Source organism: Macrobrachium rosenbergii, chromosome 25 (genome assembly GCF_040412425.1).
Source record: "Macrobrachium rosenbergii isolate ZJJX-2024 chromosome 25, ASM4041242v1, whole genome shotgun sequence".
Taxonomy (NCBI): Eukaryota; Metazoa; Arthropoda; class Malacostraca; order Decapoda; family Palaemonidae; genus Macrobrachium; species Macrobrachium rosenbergii.
Window position 1 is genome coordinate 39,616,609 of NC_089765.1, and position 17,262 is coordinate 39,633,870.

General features: G+C 37.6%; 1 protein-coding gene across 11 annotated transcripts in view; it reads right to left on the reverse strand.

Moving 5' to 3' along the window:
- LOC136852588 (uncharacterized) overlaps positions 1-17,262 on the reverse strand; it is a 222,082-nt gene that overhangs the window by 117,541 nt on the left and 87,279 nt on the right. For 5 of the 11 annotated variants that reach the window (XM_067127430.1, XM_067127435.1, XM_067127431.1 and 2 more), the window contains one exon: positions 7,380-7,706. The exons of 2 other annotated variants lie outside the window; for them this stretch is intronic. In XM_067127430.1, the coding sequence (XP_066983531.1) occupies positions 7,380-7,706 (327 nt within the window). The remainder of the gene's footprint in view (positions 1-7,379; positions 7,707-17,262) is intronic. 4 more of the 11 variants (XM_067127440.1, XM_067127433.1, XM_067127434.1 and 1 more) reach the window with 1 other exon arrangement.

The following is a 17,262-nucleotide window of genomic DNA, read 5'->3' on the forward strand; positions in this document are numbered from 1 at the left end:
AGTCGTTATTGGCGTCCTTCCAATCGGACCTTCATGACTTTGTGGTAGCGAGACAGAACTGCAGGAAACACATCTTCGCAGACGCCACCATCAGGCATGAGCCCAATAGACTCATGAAGAGCTCTATCTGGGGACCTAACCTCTTCCCAGAGGATGAGGTCAATAATGTTATGGCAGAGGCGACTAGAGCGAACAAGTCTTCGCTCTCGCTGGGGCCTTCCTTTCAAGAGGAAGTTCTCTGAGACCTCCGGACCTCAACCTAAAGAAAGGAAAAGGTTCAGGAGATTCCAGGGCTTTAAGAAACCTCAGGCTCAAACAGTGCTTCAGGCGGTACCGGTCTCACAGATCGGCCAGCCTTCTACATCCAAGTCACAACCTCAGCAGCAGTTTGTACTGATGCAGCCGACTCAGCAAGCTTCTGCTCCGCCAGCCTTCGTGACGTCCCCAGCTTTCAACGCCTCGTTTGAAAGCCAAGGGGCATTTCGGGGCTACAATAGGCATGCGAGGGGAAGCAGGGCTAGAGCCGCCTACAGAGGTAGAGCAGCATCCAGACCTCTCTCACGTGGAAGAGGAGGCCGTGGAAACAGAGGAAGTAAGGCCTCTCCCAATCAATGAGACCCCACAAGTAGGCAGGAGATTATATCTCTTCAGGGACCATTGGACCTTCAGCCCATGGGCCCACAGCATAATCTCCATAGGTCTGGGATGGAGCTGGAGCAAGGGGCCTCCTCCGCCAGTCAGATTCCATCAACATCCATCCAAAGACTTACTGGACTTTGCAAAAGAACTTCTGCAAAAGAAGGCAATAAAGAAAGTCAGACACTTGAAATTTCAAGGCCATCTGTTCAGTGTCCCGAAGAAAGACTCGGACAAACAAAGAGTAATTCTGGACCTGTCTCGTCTCAACTTATACATTCAATGCGACAAGTTTCGCATGCTTACAATCTCGCAGGTACGGACCCTACTTCCCCGTGGGGCCGTCACCACCTCTATAGATCTTTCAGACGCATATTATCACGTTCCGATTGCGAGAAACTTCTCCCCTTACCTAGGGTTCAGACTAGGAAAACAAGCATACTCATTCAGAGTCATGCCATTCGGGCTCAACATAGCGCCCAGAATCTTTACCAAACTGGCAGAGACAGTAGTCCAAGAGCTACGGGCCCAAGGGATTATGCTGGCCGCATATCTGGACGATTGGATAATTTGGGCATCCAACGTCAAGGAATGTCGAAAAGCAACTTTCACAGTAATCAACTTCTTGGAATACCTGGGTTTCCAAATAAACAGGAAGAAATCCCGTCTAGTTCCGGCGGCTCAATTTCAGTGGTTGGGAATCCAGTGGGACCTAAACACACACAAACTGTCACTTCCGCCAGCCAAAAGGAAGGAAATAGCCAAAGCTACCAGACAGTTCCTCAAAAACAAAAGAGCCTCTCGTCATTGCCCAGGAAAGAGTTCTAGGCTCTCTTCAGTTCGCTTCAGTAACAGACTTGCTGCTAAAAAGCCAAACTGAAGGATATAAACAGGGTATGGCGGAACGAGCCAACAGCAGAAACAGAGACAAGGTGTCTCTGATTCCGCAGATATTGAGGAAGAGGCTTCACCATGGTCGACAGTCAAGAGTTTGGCAAGGTCAGTGCCTCTTCAATTTCCCCCTCCATCACTAGTGATCCATACGGATGCTTCCCTAAGCGGATGGGGAGGATACTCCCAACACAAGAAAGTTCAGGAACATGGTCGACAGTATTCCGCCAGTTCCATATCAACATTCTAGAGGCAATGGCAGTATTTCTAACATTAAAGAAACTGCGTCCAGCCAGACAGATTCACATCAGACTGGTGCTGGACAGTGCAGTAGTGGTGCATTGCCTGAACAGAGGGGGCTCCAAGTCGAGCCATATCAATCAAGTAATGATTGCAATTTTCTCTCTGGCAAGGAAACATCTTTGGCACCTGTCAGCTACCCACCTGGCAGGTGTTCGGAATGTCACTGCAGATTCACTGTCCAGGACAACCCCGCTGGAGTCGGAATGGTCCTTGGACAGGAAGTCGTTCGAGTGGATTTGTCTTCAGGTACCGGGTCTCCAGGTATACCTGTTTGCAACAGAGAGCAACCACAAGCTTCCGTGTTACGTTGCTCCCAATCTAGATCCTCTAGCTCATTCCACAGATGCGATGTCAATCGACTGGAACAGATGGCAAAGGATCTATCTGTTTCCACCAATAAATCTGTTGATGAAAGTTTTACACAAACTCAGATCATTCAAAGGTCAAGTAGCACTTGTGGCACCCAACTGGCCGAAGAGCAGTTGGTTTCCTTTACTGCTAGAGTTGAAGCTCTGGCACAAACAGATCCCCAACCCAAGATTGACACAAGTAGTGCAAACTCGGACTGTGTCAGCTTCCTCAAGAATTCTGAATGCCCTAGCTTTATGGACTTCATGAAATTTGCAGCGCAGAAAGACGCTAACATTGACCCTCTTAACCCTTAAACGCCGAGCCTCTATTTACAAAAACGTCTCCTGTATGCCGGCGGCGTTCGGGAGTTAGCGCCGAAGCGGAAAGAAAGTTTTTTTCAAAAAATCACAGCACGCTTAGTTTTAAAGATTAAGAGTTCATTTTTGGCTCATTTTTTTGTCATTGCCTGAAGTTTAGTATGCAACCATCAGAAACGAAAAAAATATCATTATCATATATAAATATTGAAATATACGACAGCGCAAAAAAAATTTTTCATATATAATTTTATACAAATCGCGCTGTGAGCAAAACGGTTAAAGCTAATGGATTATTTTTTTTCTTTGTATTGTACACTAAATTGCGATGATTTCGGTATATAACAAATTGTAAAACGATCAAAGCAACACAGAGAAAATATTATCACAATATGATGCATGAATCCGTAACGAGCGGACGTAAAAAAATGTTTTTTCAAAAATTCACCATAAATCGAAATATTGTGCTAGAGACTTCCTGTTTGTTGGAAAATGAAGCTAATTGATTGAATATTACTAGACTGTAAGTGTTTTAGCTTACAATTGCAGTTTTCGACCATTTCGGTCGAGTTAAAGTTGACCGAAGGTCGAATTTTTTCTATTTATCATAATTTATATGAAAATATTTCAAAACTGATAAAAGCTACAACCATGAGTTATTTTCTGTTGTATTCTACATGAAATTGCACACATTTTCATATATAAAAGTTTATGTAACGACTAATATAAAACGGTGCAAACATTACGACAACGTGACGAAAGAATTTCTGAGATGTTCGGCAGAGTTACCGTGCGGACATAAGGAAAATGTTTTTTTCAAAAATTCACTATAAATCGAAATATTGTGCTAGAGACTTTCAATTTATTGCAAAATAAAGGTAAATGATTGAATATTACTGGAATGTAAGAGTTTTAGCTTACAATTGTGTTTTTCGACCATTTCGGTCGAGTTAAAGTTGACCGAAGGTTGAAATTTGGCAGTTATCGTGATTTGTGTGAAAATATTTCAAAAGTGATAAAAGCTACAACCATGAGTTATTTTCTGTTGTATTCTACATGAAATTGCGCACATTTTCATATATAAAAGTTTATGTAACGACTAATGTAAAACGATGCAAACATTATGACAACGTGACGAAAGAATTTCTGAGATGTTCGGCCGAGTTACCGTGCGCAGACGTAAGGAAAAAGTTTTTTTTTTTCAGAAATTCACCATAAATCGAAATATTGTGCTAGAGACTTCCAGTTTGTTGCAAAATGAAGGTACTGATTGAATATTACTAGAATGTAAGAGTTTTAGCTTATAATTGCGTTTTTTTACCATTTTGGTCGAGTTAAAGTTGACCGAAGGTTGAAATTTTGGCAGTTATCATGATTTATAGGAAAAATATTTCAAAACTGATAAAAGCTACAACCATGAGTTATTTTCTGTTGTATTCTACATACAACTGCGCACATTTCCATATATAAAACTTTATGTAACGACTAATATAAAATGGTGCAAACATTACGACAACGTGACGAAAGAATTTCTGGCGCGGACGTAAGGAAAAAGTTTTTTTAAAAAATTCATCATAAATCGAAATATTGTGCTAGAGACTTCCAATTTGTTGCAAAATGAAGGTAAATGATTGAATATTACTAGAATGTAAGAGTTTTAGCTTACAATTGCGTTGTTTGACCATTTCGGTCGAGTCAAAGTTGACCGAAGGTTGAAATTTTGGCAGTTATCGAGATTTATATGAAAATATTTCCAAACTGATAAAAGCTACAACCATGGGTTGTATTTTGTTGTATTTTACATGAAACTGCGCATATTTTCATACATAAAACTTTACGTAACGGCTAATATAAAACAGTGCAAAAATTACGACAAAATGACGAAAGAGTTTCTGAAATTTTCGGCTGAGTTACCGCGCGGACGTAAGGAAAAAGTTTTTTTCAAAAATTCACCATAAATCGAAATATTGTGCTAGAGACTTCCAATTTGTTGCAAAATGAGGGTAAATGATTGAATATTACTAGAATGTAAGAGTTTTAGCTTACAATTGCGTTTTTCGACCATTTCGGTCGAGTCAAAGTTGACTGAAGGTTGAAATTTTTTGTAGTCGACGTACGGTACGTCCACTTGGCACCCAACAGACAATTTTAGTCGACGTATGATATGTCCAGTAGGCGTTTAAGGGTTAATACACTGTTCATAGAATCAGATAAGAGGGAATCTACTCTCAGACAGTATGACTCAGCAGTTAAAAAGTTAGCATTATTTCTGAGGGAATCTGAAGCTCATGAAATGACCACGAACCTAGCGATCTCTTTCTTCAGATCATTATTTGAGAAAGGATTGGCCACTATTACTATTACTACAACAAAATCTGCTTTAAGAAAAATATTTTTACATGGCTTTAATATTAACCTTACAGACTCATATTTTTCGCCAATTCCTAAAGCATGCGTTCGTCTTAGACCAGCAACCCGTCCACACACGGTTTCCTGGTACTTAAATGACGTACTTAAATTGGCATCAGACACTGATAACGATTTATGTTCATACCTGAGTCTGTTAAGAAAACCTTTTTCCTAGTAAGTCTAGCCTCAGGAGCTAGAATCTCTGAACTGTCTGCTCTTTCTAGAGAGCCGAATCATGTTGATTTCCTCCCGTCAGGTGAAGTTCTGTTGTCTCCGGACCTCAGTTTTCTAGCAAAGAATGAGGATCCACAAAACAGATGGTCTCCTTGGAAGATTATTCCCCTTCCACAGGATCTGTCTTTATGTCCAGTCAATACTTTAAAAGCTTATTTAAATAGAACTTTTAAGAGAACTTCAGGCCCTCTTTTTGTTAGGGAAAATGGAGGTACCATTTCCTTAAAGGCCATCAGGCAACAAATTCTTTTTTTTATTAAACAGGCAAACCCGGATTCAGTACCTCGGGTACATGATATTCGAGCGGTGGCCACCTCAGCTAACTATTTCCATAATATGAATTTTGATGACCTTAAAAATTATACGGGCCGGAAATCACCAATTGTATTTAAACGCCACTATCTTAAGTCCCTAGAGGCTCTTAAATATTCCACAGTAGCTGCAGGAAGTATTGTTCCTCCTGGTCCAGCTCAAGACTAGTTTATGTATCTTCTTTGTCCTTTTGGTTTGTAATCCTCGTTTACCTATTGGTATATATTCTCTAGCCTACCTGCCTCGCTTGCTTACCCTGCTTCTAGCCTTTAGGTCAGGCCTGCTTCACAGCCTGACTCCTACCAGTACCACGGATATCCTGGTTTCATTCATAACTTGTTAGCCTTAAGTGTCTTGGTATTGGTTATTTTATAATTTTAGACTGTGTGCCTTATAGTTTTGATTATGTTGTTGATCTTATAATTTGGGAGTATTAAAACACAGTAATTTTTCTCTTAGTTTTACTTAGCTCCATTAAGGTAATCTTTGGGGCGTACCACCAAGCTCTTGTATGGCTGATTCTCTGTTACTATTTCACTGGGTGACACAGGTCGAGCCCAGAAAAGGGATTTTGACAAAGGGAAACTCTATTTCTGGGGGAAGACCTGTGTCACCCAGTGACCCATCCCTGCACTTCCGTTCCCACCCGGGTGGTATACCAAGCTTGGTGGGTGCTAATATTGGGATGAAAATGGCGGTCGCGTGGGACTCCTAGTGGGTGAGCGGGAGGCAATCCTTAGTACGGCACACCCAAATTTGGGTCTTTGAGAATAGAGAGATCTATAGGATGAAGACCTGTGATAGTGGTGTCCACTCACCCCTAGTGCATACCGACACCATTATGGTGCTCAATCCGGGGGTAGTAACCCCGACATTGTGGATAGCTTTTTCTCTGGTATATTTAGCAATAGTTATACCTAGAAATGTGTGCTATTGGAACCATTTCACTGGGTGACACAGGTCTTCCCCCAGAAATAGATTTTTCCTTTGTCAAAATCCCTTTTTTTATGATAACATGATTTACTAATTTTCAGATATTAATATTAAAGTAAACACAGCATAACATCATAAAATGTACTTTTTTTCTGTGTATTTAAGCACATACTGAACTTGTGATTTCCAAGTGTTTTTCCTAGTGTTTCCCCTGTTCTGTAACAAGAAAATGGGGCAGCATCAACACTCTATGAGAGAAAATGGCTCTGACTGAATGTAGCTTTCACACTCAGTTGTAAGCCATATACTTTTAAGGTAATGTTGTAAGATGACTTTGAAATGATATTAAAGTGTTTTAGGATGATAATTTACTGTATATTTAGTGCAGGATGGCAGTTTAACATATACATTTGGTGTTTGAACCACTAAACAGGCAGTTATAAAAGTTTTTACAGGTAGTTTTTGGTGTCTGACCTGTTTAAAATATGAAGTTATAAAGAGTGTTTTGGGAGAGGGTCAAATATTCATGGATTTTAGCTATTCACGGGGGGTTGTGGTACCTACCCCAGCAATTATCAGGGGTTTACTGTAACTGAATTCCCATTTTTCCTCACGGAAATATTTGGATCGACATACGAACATCTTGATACACAAGTTGGAATTTGGAACAAATTAAATTCGTATACCGAGGAGCCACTGTATATAAATATAATAAGAATGAGCATCAACATTCTTTTTCACAAACTGATGCAAAAGTTTATATGCCACACCTATAGGAACAATAAATAGGAATTTTTATGTACTATACGTATTCCTGTCTCTAACAACTTAAAACTACCATAATTTTAAAAAAATATTATTTAAACCTATTTTACACAGCAATTTGCAATCCCATTGAAGCACACTGACCAAGAGGAAATATCCAAAAAATTTGAAATTAAAACCCTATAATGCCAAATTTTAATTAACTACAAAAAGGAAGATTGAAATTACCTTCATATGTAGTTACAACTTCTAGTTCCCCATCACGAACTCCTTTAACAACTCTCTTAACCTGAACAGTAAAAAGCTTTTTGGGATCTTGCAAATCATCTGCAGAGGTTGGGCCATTTATGTCATCTTCCATATCTGGCACCTCGGAATTCCTTTTATTCAACTCACCAAACTTTCCATCGAGTGTCAACTTTCCTTTCTGTGAAGATGCCTCAGGTACACCTTCACTTCCCACTCGCTCATATTTTCCTTTAAATCTAGGTCCAAATTTTCTCCTTTTTTTGGGGGCAGGTGATGGGGTCATGGCTTTTTCGAGCTCATTTTTTTCTTAAAAAGAAAATGTGAAACTTAGCACAGTATAAAATAGCAGCAGTTTACACAGACTATGTGCTATAAAATAGCTTCAGATTACAAAGCATTCCCTGTTATATAACACAAAAAACTATAATAATCTCTAATTCTAGATTTCATATTTCACTTATGTAAACAAAACCTTAAAGGACTGTTCAACATAAATGTGAGCAAATACATTTTGAACGGTAAATCTTTGCTTACTTTAAAACACAAAGTCAACAGACTGCATTATTAGAAGATACCTGTCATACAAACAATTTAAAACATTCTGTTTTTCAATACAAACACATTATTGTACGGGTAATTCCCCATTTATGAAGGGGTTAGGTTACAAAAACCCCATAATTTTTCAAAAAAATGTAATTTGAAATTAGACTAGCCTATACTTGGGTGTACAGTGCAATCTATACATATAGAGTAGCCTAGCCCACACTATACCCACAGCCTACATGGTTTTGTGACCATTACTGTAATGTATTTTTTTACAGCAACTTCCTTATCAGTTGTTAACATATTGTATTACCACACACAAGATAAAAATGTGTAGGCTATGTGTGAACTATAGACACAGGTTAGTCCAGGTGTTACACTCATAGTAAAAATTTGCAAAAGTTAAATAGACTACTAGTACAGCTGTATTTAAGATAAAGATAATGGTAATGAAACTGTTATTTTACTTACAGAATCCATTTTTATTGTACTATTATACTGATATATTATCACTGTAATATTTATAAAGAAAAATTATCCCGCCTGTGGGGGAAAAGTGATTCTCAGAATCAGCTCATTCAGCCTACTACCGAAAGAATTAGGAAAATCTTTCTAGTTGCTAAAAGAAATGAATCTCTCTCTCTCTCTCTCTCTCTCTCTCTCTCTCTCTCTCTCTCTCTCTCTCTCTCTCTATATATATATATATATCCTTTAAGGAAATATGAATTACTGTATCATAAACATATGAATTACTGTATTATAAACATAAAACCCAAGAAGCTCATGGCGCCATCGTATGCTGCTGCCTGTGCCTGTCACACATGAAACAAAATATTTTCAATAGTGTCGTATTGGTATTGGTTCGTAACTTCGAAACCGTTGGAACTGCTAACCCCATCGCAAACTCAATTTATCGTAAAATGAAACATCGTAAATGGGGAAATACCTACGTGTATTTACAATTAGCCCATTCATGGCCACCCTTCATCCAGACACAACTATTTTCCTTACAACAAAACTATAATCATACTACTGAATTGTGCATATACTATGGGTAGGATCCCCAAGTCAATTTCAATTGTCAGCTCACTCCCTCTAGTCATCTGATTCAAGACCTGCAAGAAAAGAGTGGCTGGGAACACAGTAATCCCATTATAAGTTACAGGTTTGTAGTGATACAAATAATATACGTAGTTTTTAAAAAAAATCAACTGTTTCACAGCAGACTCATTACTTCTCCCTGAATAGCAAATGAGGAAGGAAGGTGATGAATTGACTTCTTAATTGATTTAGTGGGCTTCCATCTGAGAGCTCATTAAGACTGACATAAGCATGTGATGAGATCTGAGCTTGAGGCACTAAACCACCATCTGCTTCATAGAATACTACAGATGAAAGAAACACACTGCCAAAGGTATTTCCTGTTTTGATTAATGAGTTAATGGGCTAGATAAACCAATATAACCACATGGAAGCAATTCTCTTTGGAGAATTATCCCACAAAGCAAGCCAAAAGTGTAAAACCAGAGCTAAAACCTTTCGTGAAGAAGGGACCATCTCTAAAACTATCCTTACCAGATACCACAGGAACGACTGATTTTGAAAGTGGTATTCTTTGATACGACTGTGAAAACTGATGGCACCTTCCTAAGCAAGTTTCTGACTTTCTGTGATGCTACTGCCATAAAAAGCAAGGTAAAAAATAAGGTTTTCATGTACTGTCATAGTACTAGAGATGACTAAGCACCGAGCACACACAATGGTGCAGGTATTAGAACTACTGATAGGTTTGCCATAAAAAACACTTAAATTTAGTTCAGTTCTTGAAAACAGTCATGATTTTAAGTTTGCAGTTTACTGTTTTGTGTAAGCAAAGGGAAAGTGCAGTGCTGACAGTAAGGAGTCATACACCAGACAGTCAGGCCAGTCTGAGTGGTAGTATTTGATAGGTGGTTGGTGCCTTGCCAAAACTATTACCAAGAATAAAGATAACCAAAAAATTACAGGTAAATAATCTCAAATTATAAACCCAATATGTAGGTCTATCTGATGCACAACAGGTTAGCTGCTCTCCCCTTGGAATAAATTAATTGTTTCAAATGTATCAAAGTCCCATCATTACACCAGCTATTAGTCATATGAGATTTGAACTGTGGAGGTACACTGGTTGATATGATGCATGGAGATGCATTTTCTTAATTATTTGTATTATAAAACTCATCACAATTCAGAAGAAGAATACTTGAACTTTAGAATGAAACAAACAACACCATCTTTTAAATCTTATTCATCTTTAGTTAAGAGTGCTTTTTATGCATAAAGCTTCAGTCAATCATCAATCAGTACCATCCTCAAACTAACAAATTTTTTCTCTTTCATTTATCCCTAAGATTAGGTCTCTCTCTCTCTCTCTCTCTCTCTCTCTCTCTCTCTCTCTCAACAACTGCAAAGTAGCAGTTTCTCATAGGTGTAACACAAGTGAAAGTGTAAAATTAAGTATGGAAATAAAATGACCAAATAAACTTACACTTTAAAAATATTTTGATAATGAGCAGAGCATGGTTTATATTGTGTGGTAACCCCATTATTTTTTTTTACAAAATTCAATACAGTACAGCTATTAGTATTTTTATATCGAGCTCCAAAAAAAGTAAGTATACCTTAGTTTTACCAGACCACTGAGCTGATTAACAGCTCTCCTAGGGCTGGCCCGAAGGATTAGACTTATTTTACGGTAAACAAGCATGAGGGCTTGGATACTGGTTCAACCACTTTCATTAACCCTTTGGTAATGGCACGCACTGATTAACACAACAATTGCACTGGCAATCATATGGAACACATCATATGTAAATTACTATTTCATGCCATGCTATTTGAACAAAATTTGCAGAAAAACATTCAGATCATTTGAATTGGTCCTAATTGACTATATGGCAATGCTTATGGCAACACTTAAACCTCAGCTTAGTGACAAGAGGAATAATAGTCACCCATGAGATTTCAAGACGGCAGGTGCTACATTTCCCCATCCCAGTACAACTCATATACATTTGTCCATAAATATATCAGGAAATTTTGATATTTTACTTCTTGTCTATCTTCAATTCTTATCTTTTATGATATTATGTGAGCTGTAACTGTAAGTCTCCATCATCAAGTACAAAAAATATTAAAAAGAACACTTATAACTTCCTAAAGTTAGCTGGTATTTTCACAAGTGTCCCAGCAAGGAGACCTGTGCAGAGTTGGCAATGTTCACTTTCAACTTCCTGTGGTAGGTATATAATATTTATGAGAATTTTTTTTATATCCTGAGCATTTGCACAATTTCCTCTAAACTGATAAGTTTTTTAAACTCGCAGACCTCAAAGTTTACCAGGTAATGATGTTTTGTTAATATATAATTAGGCCAGCCTGTGAAGGTTAATATGCACTAGTGGAATTCACTCAAAAAAATCTGGCATCTTCCTCATTATTTCTTATTCATTTTCAAAGAACTGTGTGGGGAAACTTTACTTTAAAAATTAGTAAAACGACATTAGCGTTATTCTTCTGAAAATCCCTACTGCCAAATCATCAGGAATGCACATTCCCTTTCAGCTTTGATGTCAGTTCACTAATAAAAAAAATGAGCATGAACAGAACTTGTTAACAGCAAATCTAGCTTAATTCCCCTTCTCACATAACAGCTACAGATACGAGTGTCAAGAAACAATATTCACGTCATGCAGTCTGGACATGAAATTTAAATGAAAAGAAAATACAGGTCTAACTTCTTTTTATAAAGTATCTTCATTCAATTGAAATTTCTCCTGCATCCTTATACCTGTTTATTGCTTGTGTTAAGCGTGCAACATCTACAAATATAAACTTTAACAGGAATTGTTAAAATTTATTTATTTTTTATTAGAATTTTATTTCTTATTCAATTACAATAGCGATAATTCTCTTGTAAAGAAGACAAGAAGAGCTACAGCCTGTCATGGGCACTTAAATTAAAACATAAAAATCTTATAAAACAAAGTTATATTCTAGACAAAATAATGTATAATTTTATGCTTCAAAAACTTATGAATCTAAGCAAATTAAAATTCACATTACCATTCATTACAAAGCAATTGGGTTTAGCCATCTACCAATAACTAGTATTTATAGCTTGATATCTTCTGCAACAAAAAATATATCAAAGCAAACCTTCTAATGCTATTGTAATTGCAAACCTTTCACTTCTATTTTAATATCTTCCTCTGAATAATGACTTAAAGCTCTAATTTGTTTCTTTATCATGTTTAGCCATTGTTTTATTCAATTCTTAAAACATGTATGAGCATAAACCTATGTTATAAGGCTGTAAAACTTTTAATATTCATCATAACTGCAAATTTAGTATAGATGTTTCTTTAATTCACTGATAATTTCATGAAACAAGAAAATACAATCATTAGCTTTATCTGCAGCTACTTGGCAAAGGTTCGACAAGTGTTAAAACTAAAAGAATCGTTAACAAACGGCCCCAATAGTTACCCCGAACCTTTGGAGGGTGGAGGTAAGACAGAGAATGCTTTGGTTGTCATTCTTCTCTTAATCTCTTAAGAGAGAAAGAGGGAAGGACCTAAATGATAGAGGGTAAGTACCTAAAAAATTTATTTTATCATAAAAATCATTATTTTTGAGGTGAAACTTATCCTCTATCACAGCTGACTCCAACATTTTATGAGTGCTGGAGGAGGGTAAGAGATTTCCCTATAACCAAAACATCAGGATTAGACATATTCTTACCACTGCTTACCTGATGCATACAATCCCATTCCCATCAAAGCTAGGTAGTCTGAGTCTGTCTCTCCTGTCAACAAGAACAGGAGAGAGCTCAGCTGAGGAGGAAGTAGAAGAAATATCATGGGAACTAAAGGAGCTGACAAAGGATAAACTTGAAGGCAAGAGAAGAGAAGACAGGGAGAAAAAGGAAATTGAAGACCTAAGAAGAGAAGTGATACACCTTAGGAGAGAGAAACAGGAATTGAACACGACATAGTAGAAAAAACAAAGTGTAGAGTGGAGATGAGAAAACAATTAGTTAAGGCCAGAACCAGAAATGAAACAGAAACAAGCACCAGACAAGGTACAAAGAAAGAAACTTTCAAGCTGTTGGTAGAAGAGTGATAGCAGCCAGAAAACATAATTGTACCCAAAAGGAATAAACACATCAAATAGATTTGTTGTGCTCTCAGAATCAGAAGAGGAAACAATCTTAATTGGTGACTCGTTGGTAAAAGTTCAGGGGTCAAATTTTGTAAACAAAAATAAAAATACCCAGGTGCAAGAACAAAGAAGATAACCGAGGTAGTGAAGAAAATTAAAGTGAGAAGTAGAAAAAGTGCAATCATAGTGAAGGGAGGAGGAAACTACTTGTTTCTAAAAGATGGAAGAACTGACCAGACAGAAGGCCTTGCGACCAACCTGAGGAATGTTGGAGAAAACATCCATGAGAAAACTGATAATGGCATTCTAGCAGAATTCTGCCTAGAACCAATGTAAGCCACTACTCCCTCAGCAAGGCAACTGGAATCAATGACAGACTGGAGTGAATATGGCAAGAGAAAGGTGTTAGGTTTTTAAACTTTTGGGACAGATTTGTAGGGGAAAAAAAACTATATAAAAAAGACAGAACTCACCTGAATTTAGGAGTAAAATTAATAAGAAACCTCCTCAACGAAAACCTCTTGAAACACCTCAGTGAACTAGGCAATCAGGGGAAGAAGTCAGAAAGCTCCCAGAATCTGGATAGTAATAGCACTGCAGGAAACAGTGAAAGTAAGGGAAACGAATAAAGCCACCAAGACAAAAGAAAAGATAGAAAAGTCCCTCAGAGTGGCACAGTTTAATGCACAATCTATTAGGAACAAAGCACTGATAGCAAGTGAGGAATTAAGACATAATAAGCATCACAGATACATGGATACAAGAGGCAACAAGAGACTTGGTAGGCGAGTACCAAACAGCACGATATAAATTGCTCAAAAAAGATAGACCCAATAAAGAAAAGAAAGGTGGAGGTGTTATATGTCAAGGCCCAGCTCAAACCAACAGTGTAAAATTACAACCACTTAAGAAGTAATTGGTATCAATATACACAGTTTAGGGAAGATGCTAACTCTAATACTAGTGTACAGACCTCCCCACCAACCACAAATGTCCGACGAGGAGCTGTATACACTACTAGGACAAGAAATAAACAACAAACTCTGCATAATAATGGGAGATTTCAATGCAGCAGTACACTTTGACATTATGACCTCCCCATTAAACTTAGAAGGAAAGAGACTTTTAGAATTTGTCAAAAATGAATTTCTCCACCAATGGGTTGACAAACCTACTAGAGGAAACAACATACTAGACATCGCCCTATCAACAGAAGATAACCTAGTGTCTGACCTTTCAGATGGTGCAAATATAGGCAAAAGCAACTATAAAGTTATTACATTTCATATTAATATTAACCATAAAAAAGAAAAGAAGATGCTAAAGAGATTAGACTACCGTTGAGGAGACCTAAAAAAACTAAAGGAGTATGTTAAAAATCTAGAGTACGACAAGAACACAGACATAGATAACTACTGTACTGGAAAGCCTTTCTAGAAGAATACACAGAAAAACACTCCAGATGAATACAATTAAAGCAAATACAAACAAACGGCAACCCTCATCCTAAGTGGTTCAACAAAGAAATTAAGAATAAAATAAGAGAAAGAGACAGACTGCACATATCAGTGACTCCACACTCAACACCAGAAGAAGCAAGCAGGCATAAAGAACACTGTAGAATGGTGGACAAATTAGTTGGACAAATTAGGCAGAAATGCAAAGATGAACGAGGATAAGAGATTTACATCAGTTTGTGAGGAAAACCCAAAAGAATTCTTTGTGCAGGTTAATAGCAGGAAGCCAATAAAAAATAGCATAGGTCCCTTAAGAGACAAAAGAGGAAACAAAATGAACTCAGACTTGAAAAAAGCAGTTACTGAATAAGTTTTTTACTAGTGTTTTCACAATTACAACACCTCAATCCCTGAACCAGCTATTAAATATGAAGGGGCAGAACCACTTGACAAAATAATATTTACAGAAGATGTTAACAACAAAATAGAAAAACTAAACAAGTTCAAATCTCCTGGACCAGATGGGATTCACCCAAGAGAAATTAAAGAATTAAAAACAGAAGATAGTTCCTCACCACACAAACTCTACAGAAAAACTGCAGAACACTGAAAGGCACCAAAAGGATGTAAACTAGGTAATGTGCCCCAGTTTACAAAAAAGGTCCAAGAGAAGAGCCAGGAAATTACAGACCAATCTGTCTAACGTCAATCCCTTGTAAGATTTTTGAGTCCATAATTGCAGATCAAATTGTGGATCACACTGATAGAAACAACCTGCTGTTAAACAGTCAACACAGCTTCAGACAAAACATCCTGCATATTAAACTTCTTGGAGTTTTTTCATAACATGCTTGGTATTTACGACAGTAGCAGAGCATCAGATATACTCTAAGATTTCCAAAAGGCCTCTGACAAAGTTCCACACAAGAAACTAATGATAAAATTTAGAGCTTTACGAATTGTAGGAGAAATAGCAGACTGGATCAAAGACTGGCTAACTAACAGAAAACAGAGAGTTGTAATAAACGGTGAAGAATCAGAATGGGCAGATGTGACAAGAGGAGTTCTGGGTTCTGTCCTTGGCCTGCTCATTTTTTATTTACATTAATGACATTGATGTAGGCTTAACTAGCAGGATAGCCAAATTTGCAGATGACATCTAACTAGGCATAAATGCAGCAGATCCAGATACAGTGGAAAGTTTAAGAAATGATCTAAGGAAAATAGGAAAGTGGTAAAAAATATGGCAAATGCCATTTAACTTGGATAAGTGTAAAGTGTTGCAAATAGGAGCAAACAACCCTCATGCCAACTACATGCTGCTTGGGAATGACATAAATAGTGTAGAACAAGAGGAGGACCTTGGAGTCATTATTACCAAGGACTTAAAATCCACAAAACAGTGCATAAAAGCTGAAAAGAAGGCACAGAAACTGGTAGGATACATAAAGAGGCAGTTCAAATACAAAACTAAGGAAACTGCTTCAGCTCTACACATCAACATTTAGGCCTCATCTTGAATATGCAGTACAGTTTTGGTACCAACACTAAGAAAGAGAAAGTATATACAGTAATACCTTGATCTTACACGATTCGAGTTGCACAAATTCACAGACACATGAACTATTCATTGGAACCTGACTAATTGGCATACACAATTTTTTCACAGACTCGTGACATTTGCAAATCCTTGAGAGAGAGAGAGATAAGGGTTGTCCTTACTTAAGGGGAGCGTTTGACAAAAAAATCCAAGAATCCAAATTTTTCCTGATATTTCACATACGGACTCTTACACCTCGACTATATTCTCAGAAAATTTTATTAGAAAATTCGCAATAGTTTTGGAGTTATAAGCCAAAACCATAGCCTACTGTCACTGAGAAAATTAAATTTTTCATATAATGTAATGATAACTTCAGTGTATCGGTAGTAATTTCAATTTAGCTATCAAAGAAGAATATCTAAATGCGGTATATGGCAACTATATCGTATGCAAGTGCGTAGAGGCTCTGTTGGGTGAAGGAGTTTACCCACTTGGGTGATCAGTGGCAGCTCAGCTCTCGACGAAGCAAGACGTCACGCTGCCTAACCTTGCCCATGTTTTGACACACTTTTCATTCAGCGCACTTATATTACTTTGCAAGTCAATTTTTTGTATTTCTCTTGGTTTTGCAATGCTTCTTTGTTCAGAAGAGACCATGCCGAGACCAAGAAAATTTATGAGGCTCTCACTACAACTGAGCTTCTAGAGAGATGCGTGAGAGGTTTGACACAAAATGCGAATGAAAGTTTTCATTCAAAAATGTGGCAAAGAACAAGCAAAGTAAAGTTTGCTGGACTTCAGCGTCTTCAATTTGTGGCAGAAACAGCCATTCTGGACCATAATTTTGGTTACCAGAAGTCATCTCTTCTATATGAACTTGACATCAGTCCGGAAGAACTAAATGTAGCCTTGAACATTCAAGATACAGAGAGGAGAAGAAACAGCTTGACAGAGACTGTGAAGCCAAAAAAGGAAACTAAAAAGACTCAGGATTATGCTGCGAGAGCCTTTTAGCCACACGGTAATTATGAATTAATAACCTGGCCACAGAGAGGAGTGTGGGCAACTCTGACACCCCCCCAAAATGTGGGATAGTATTCTTTCCAAGAGAGAGGAA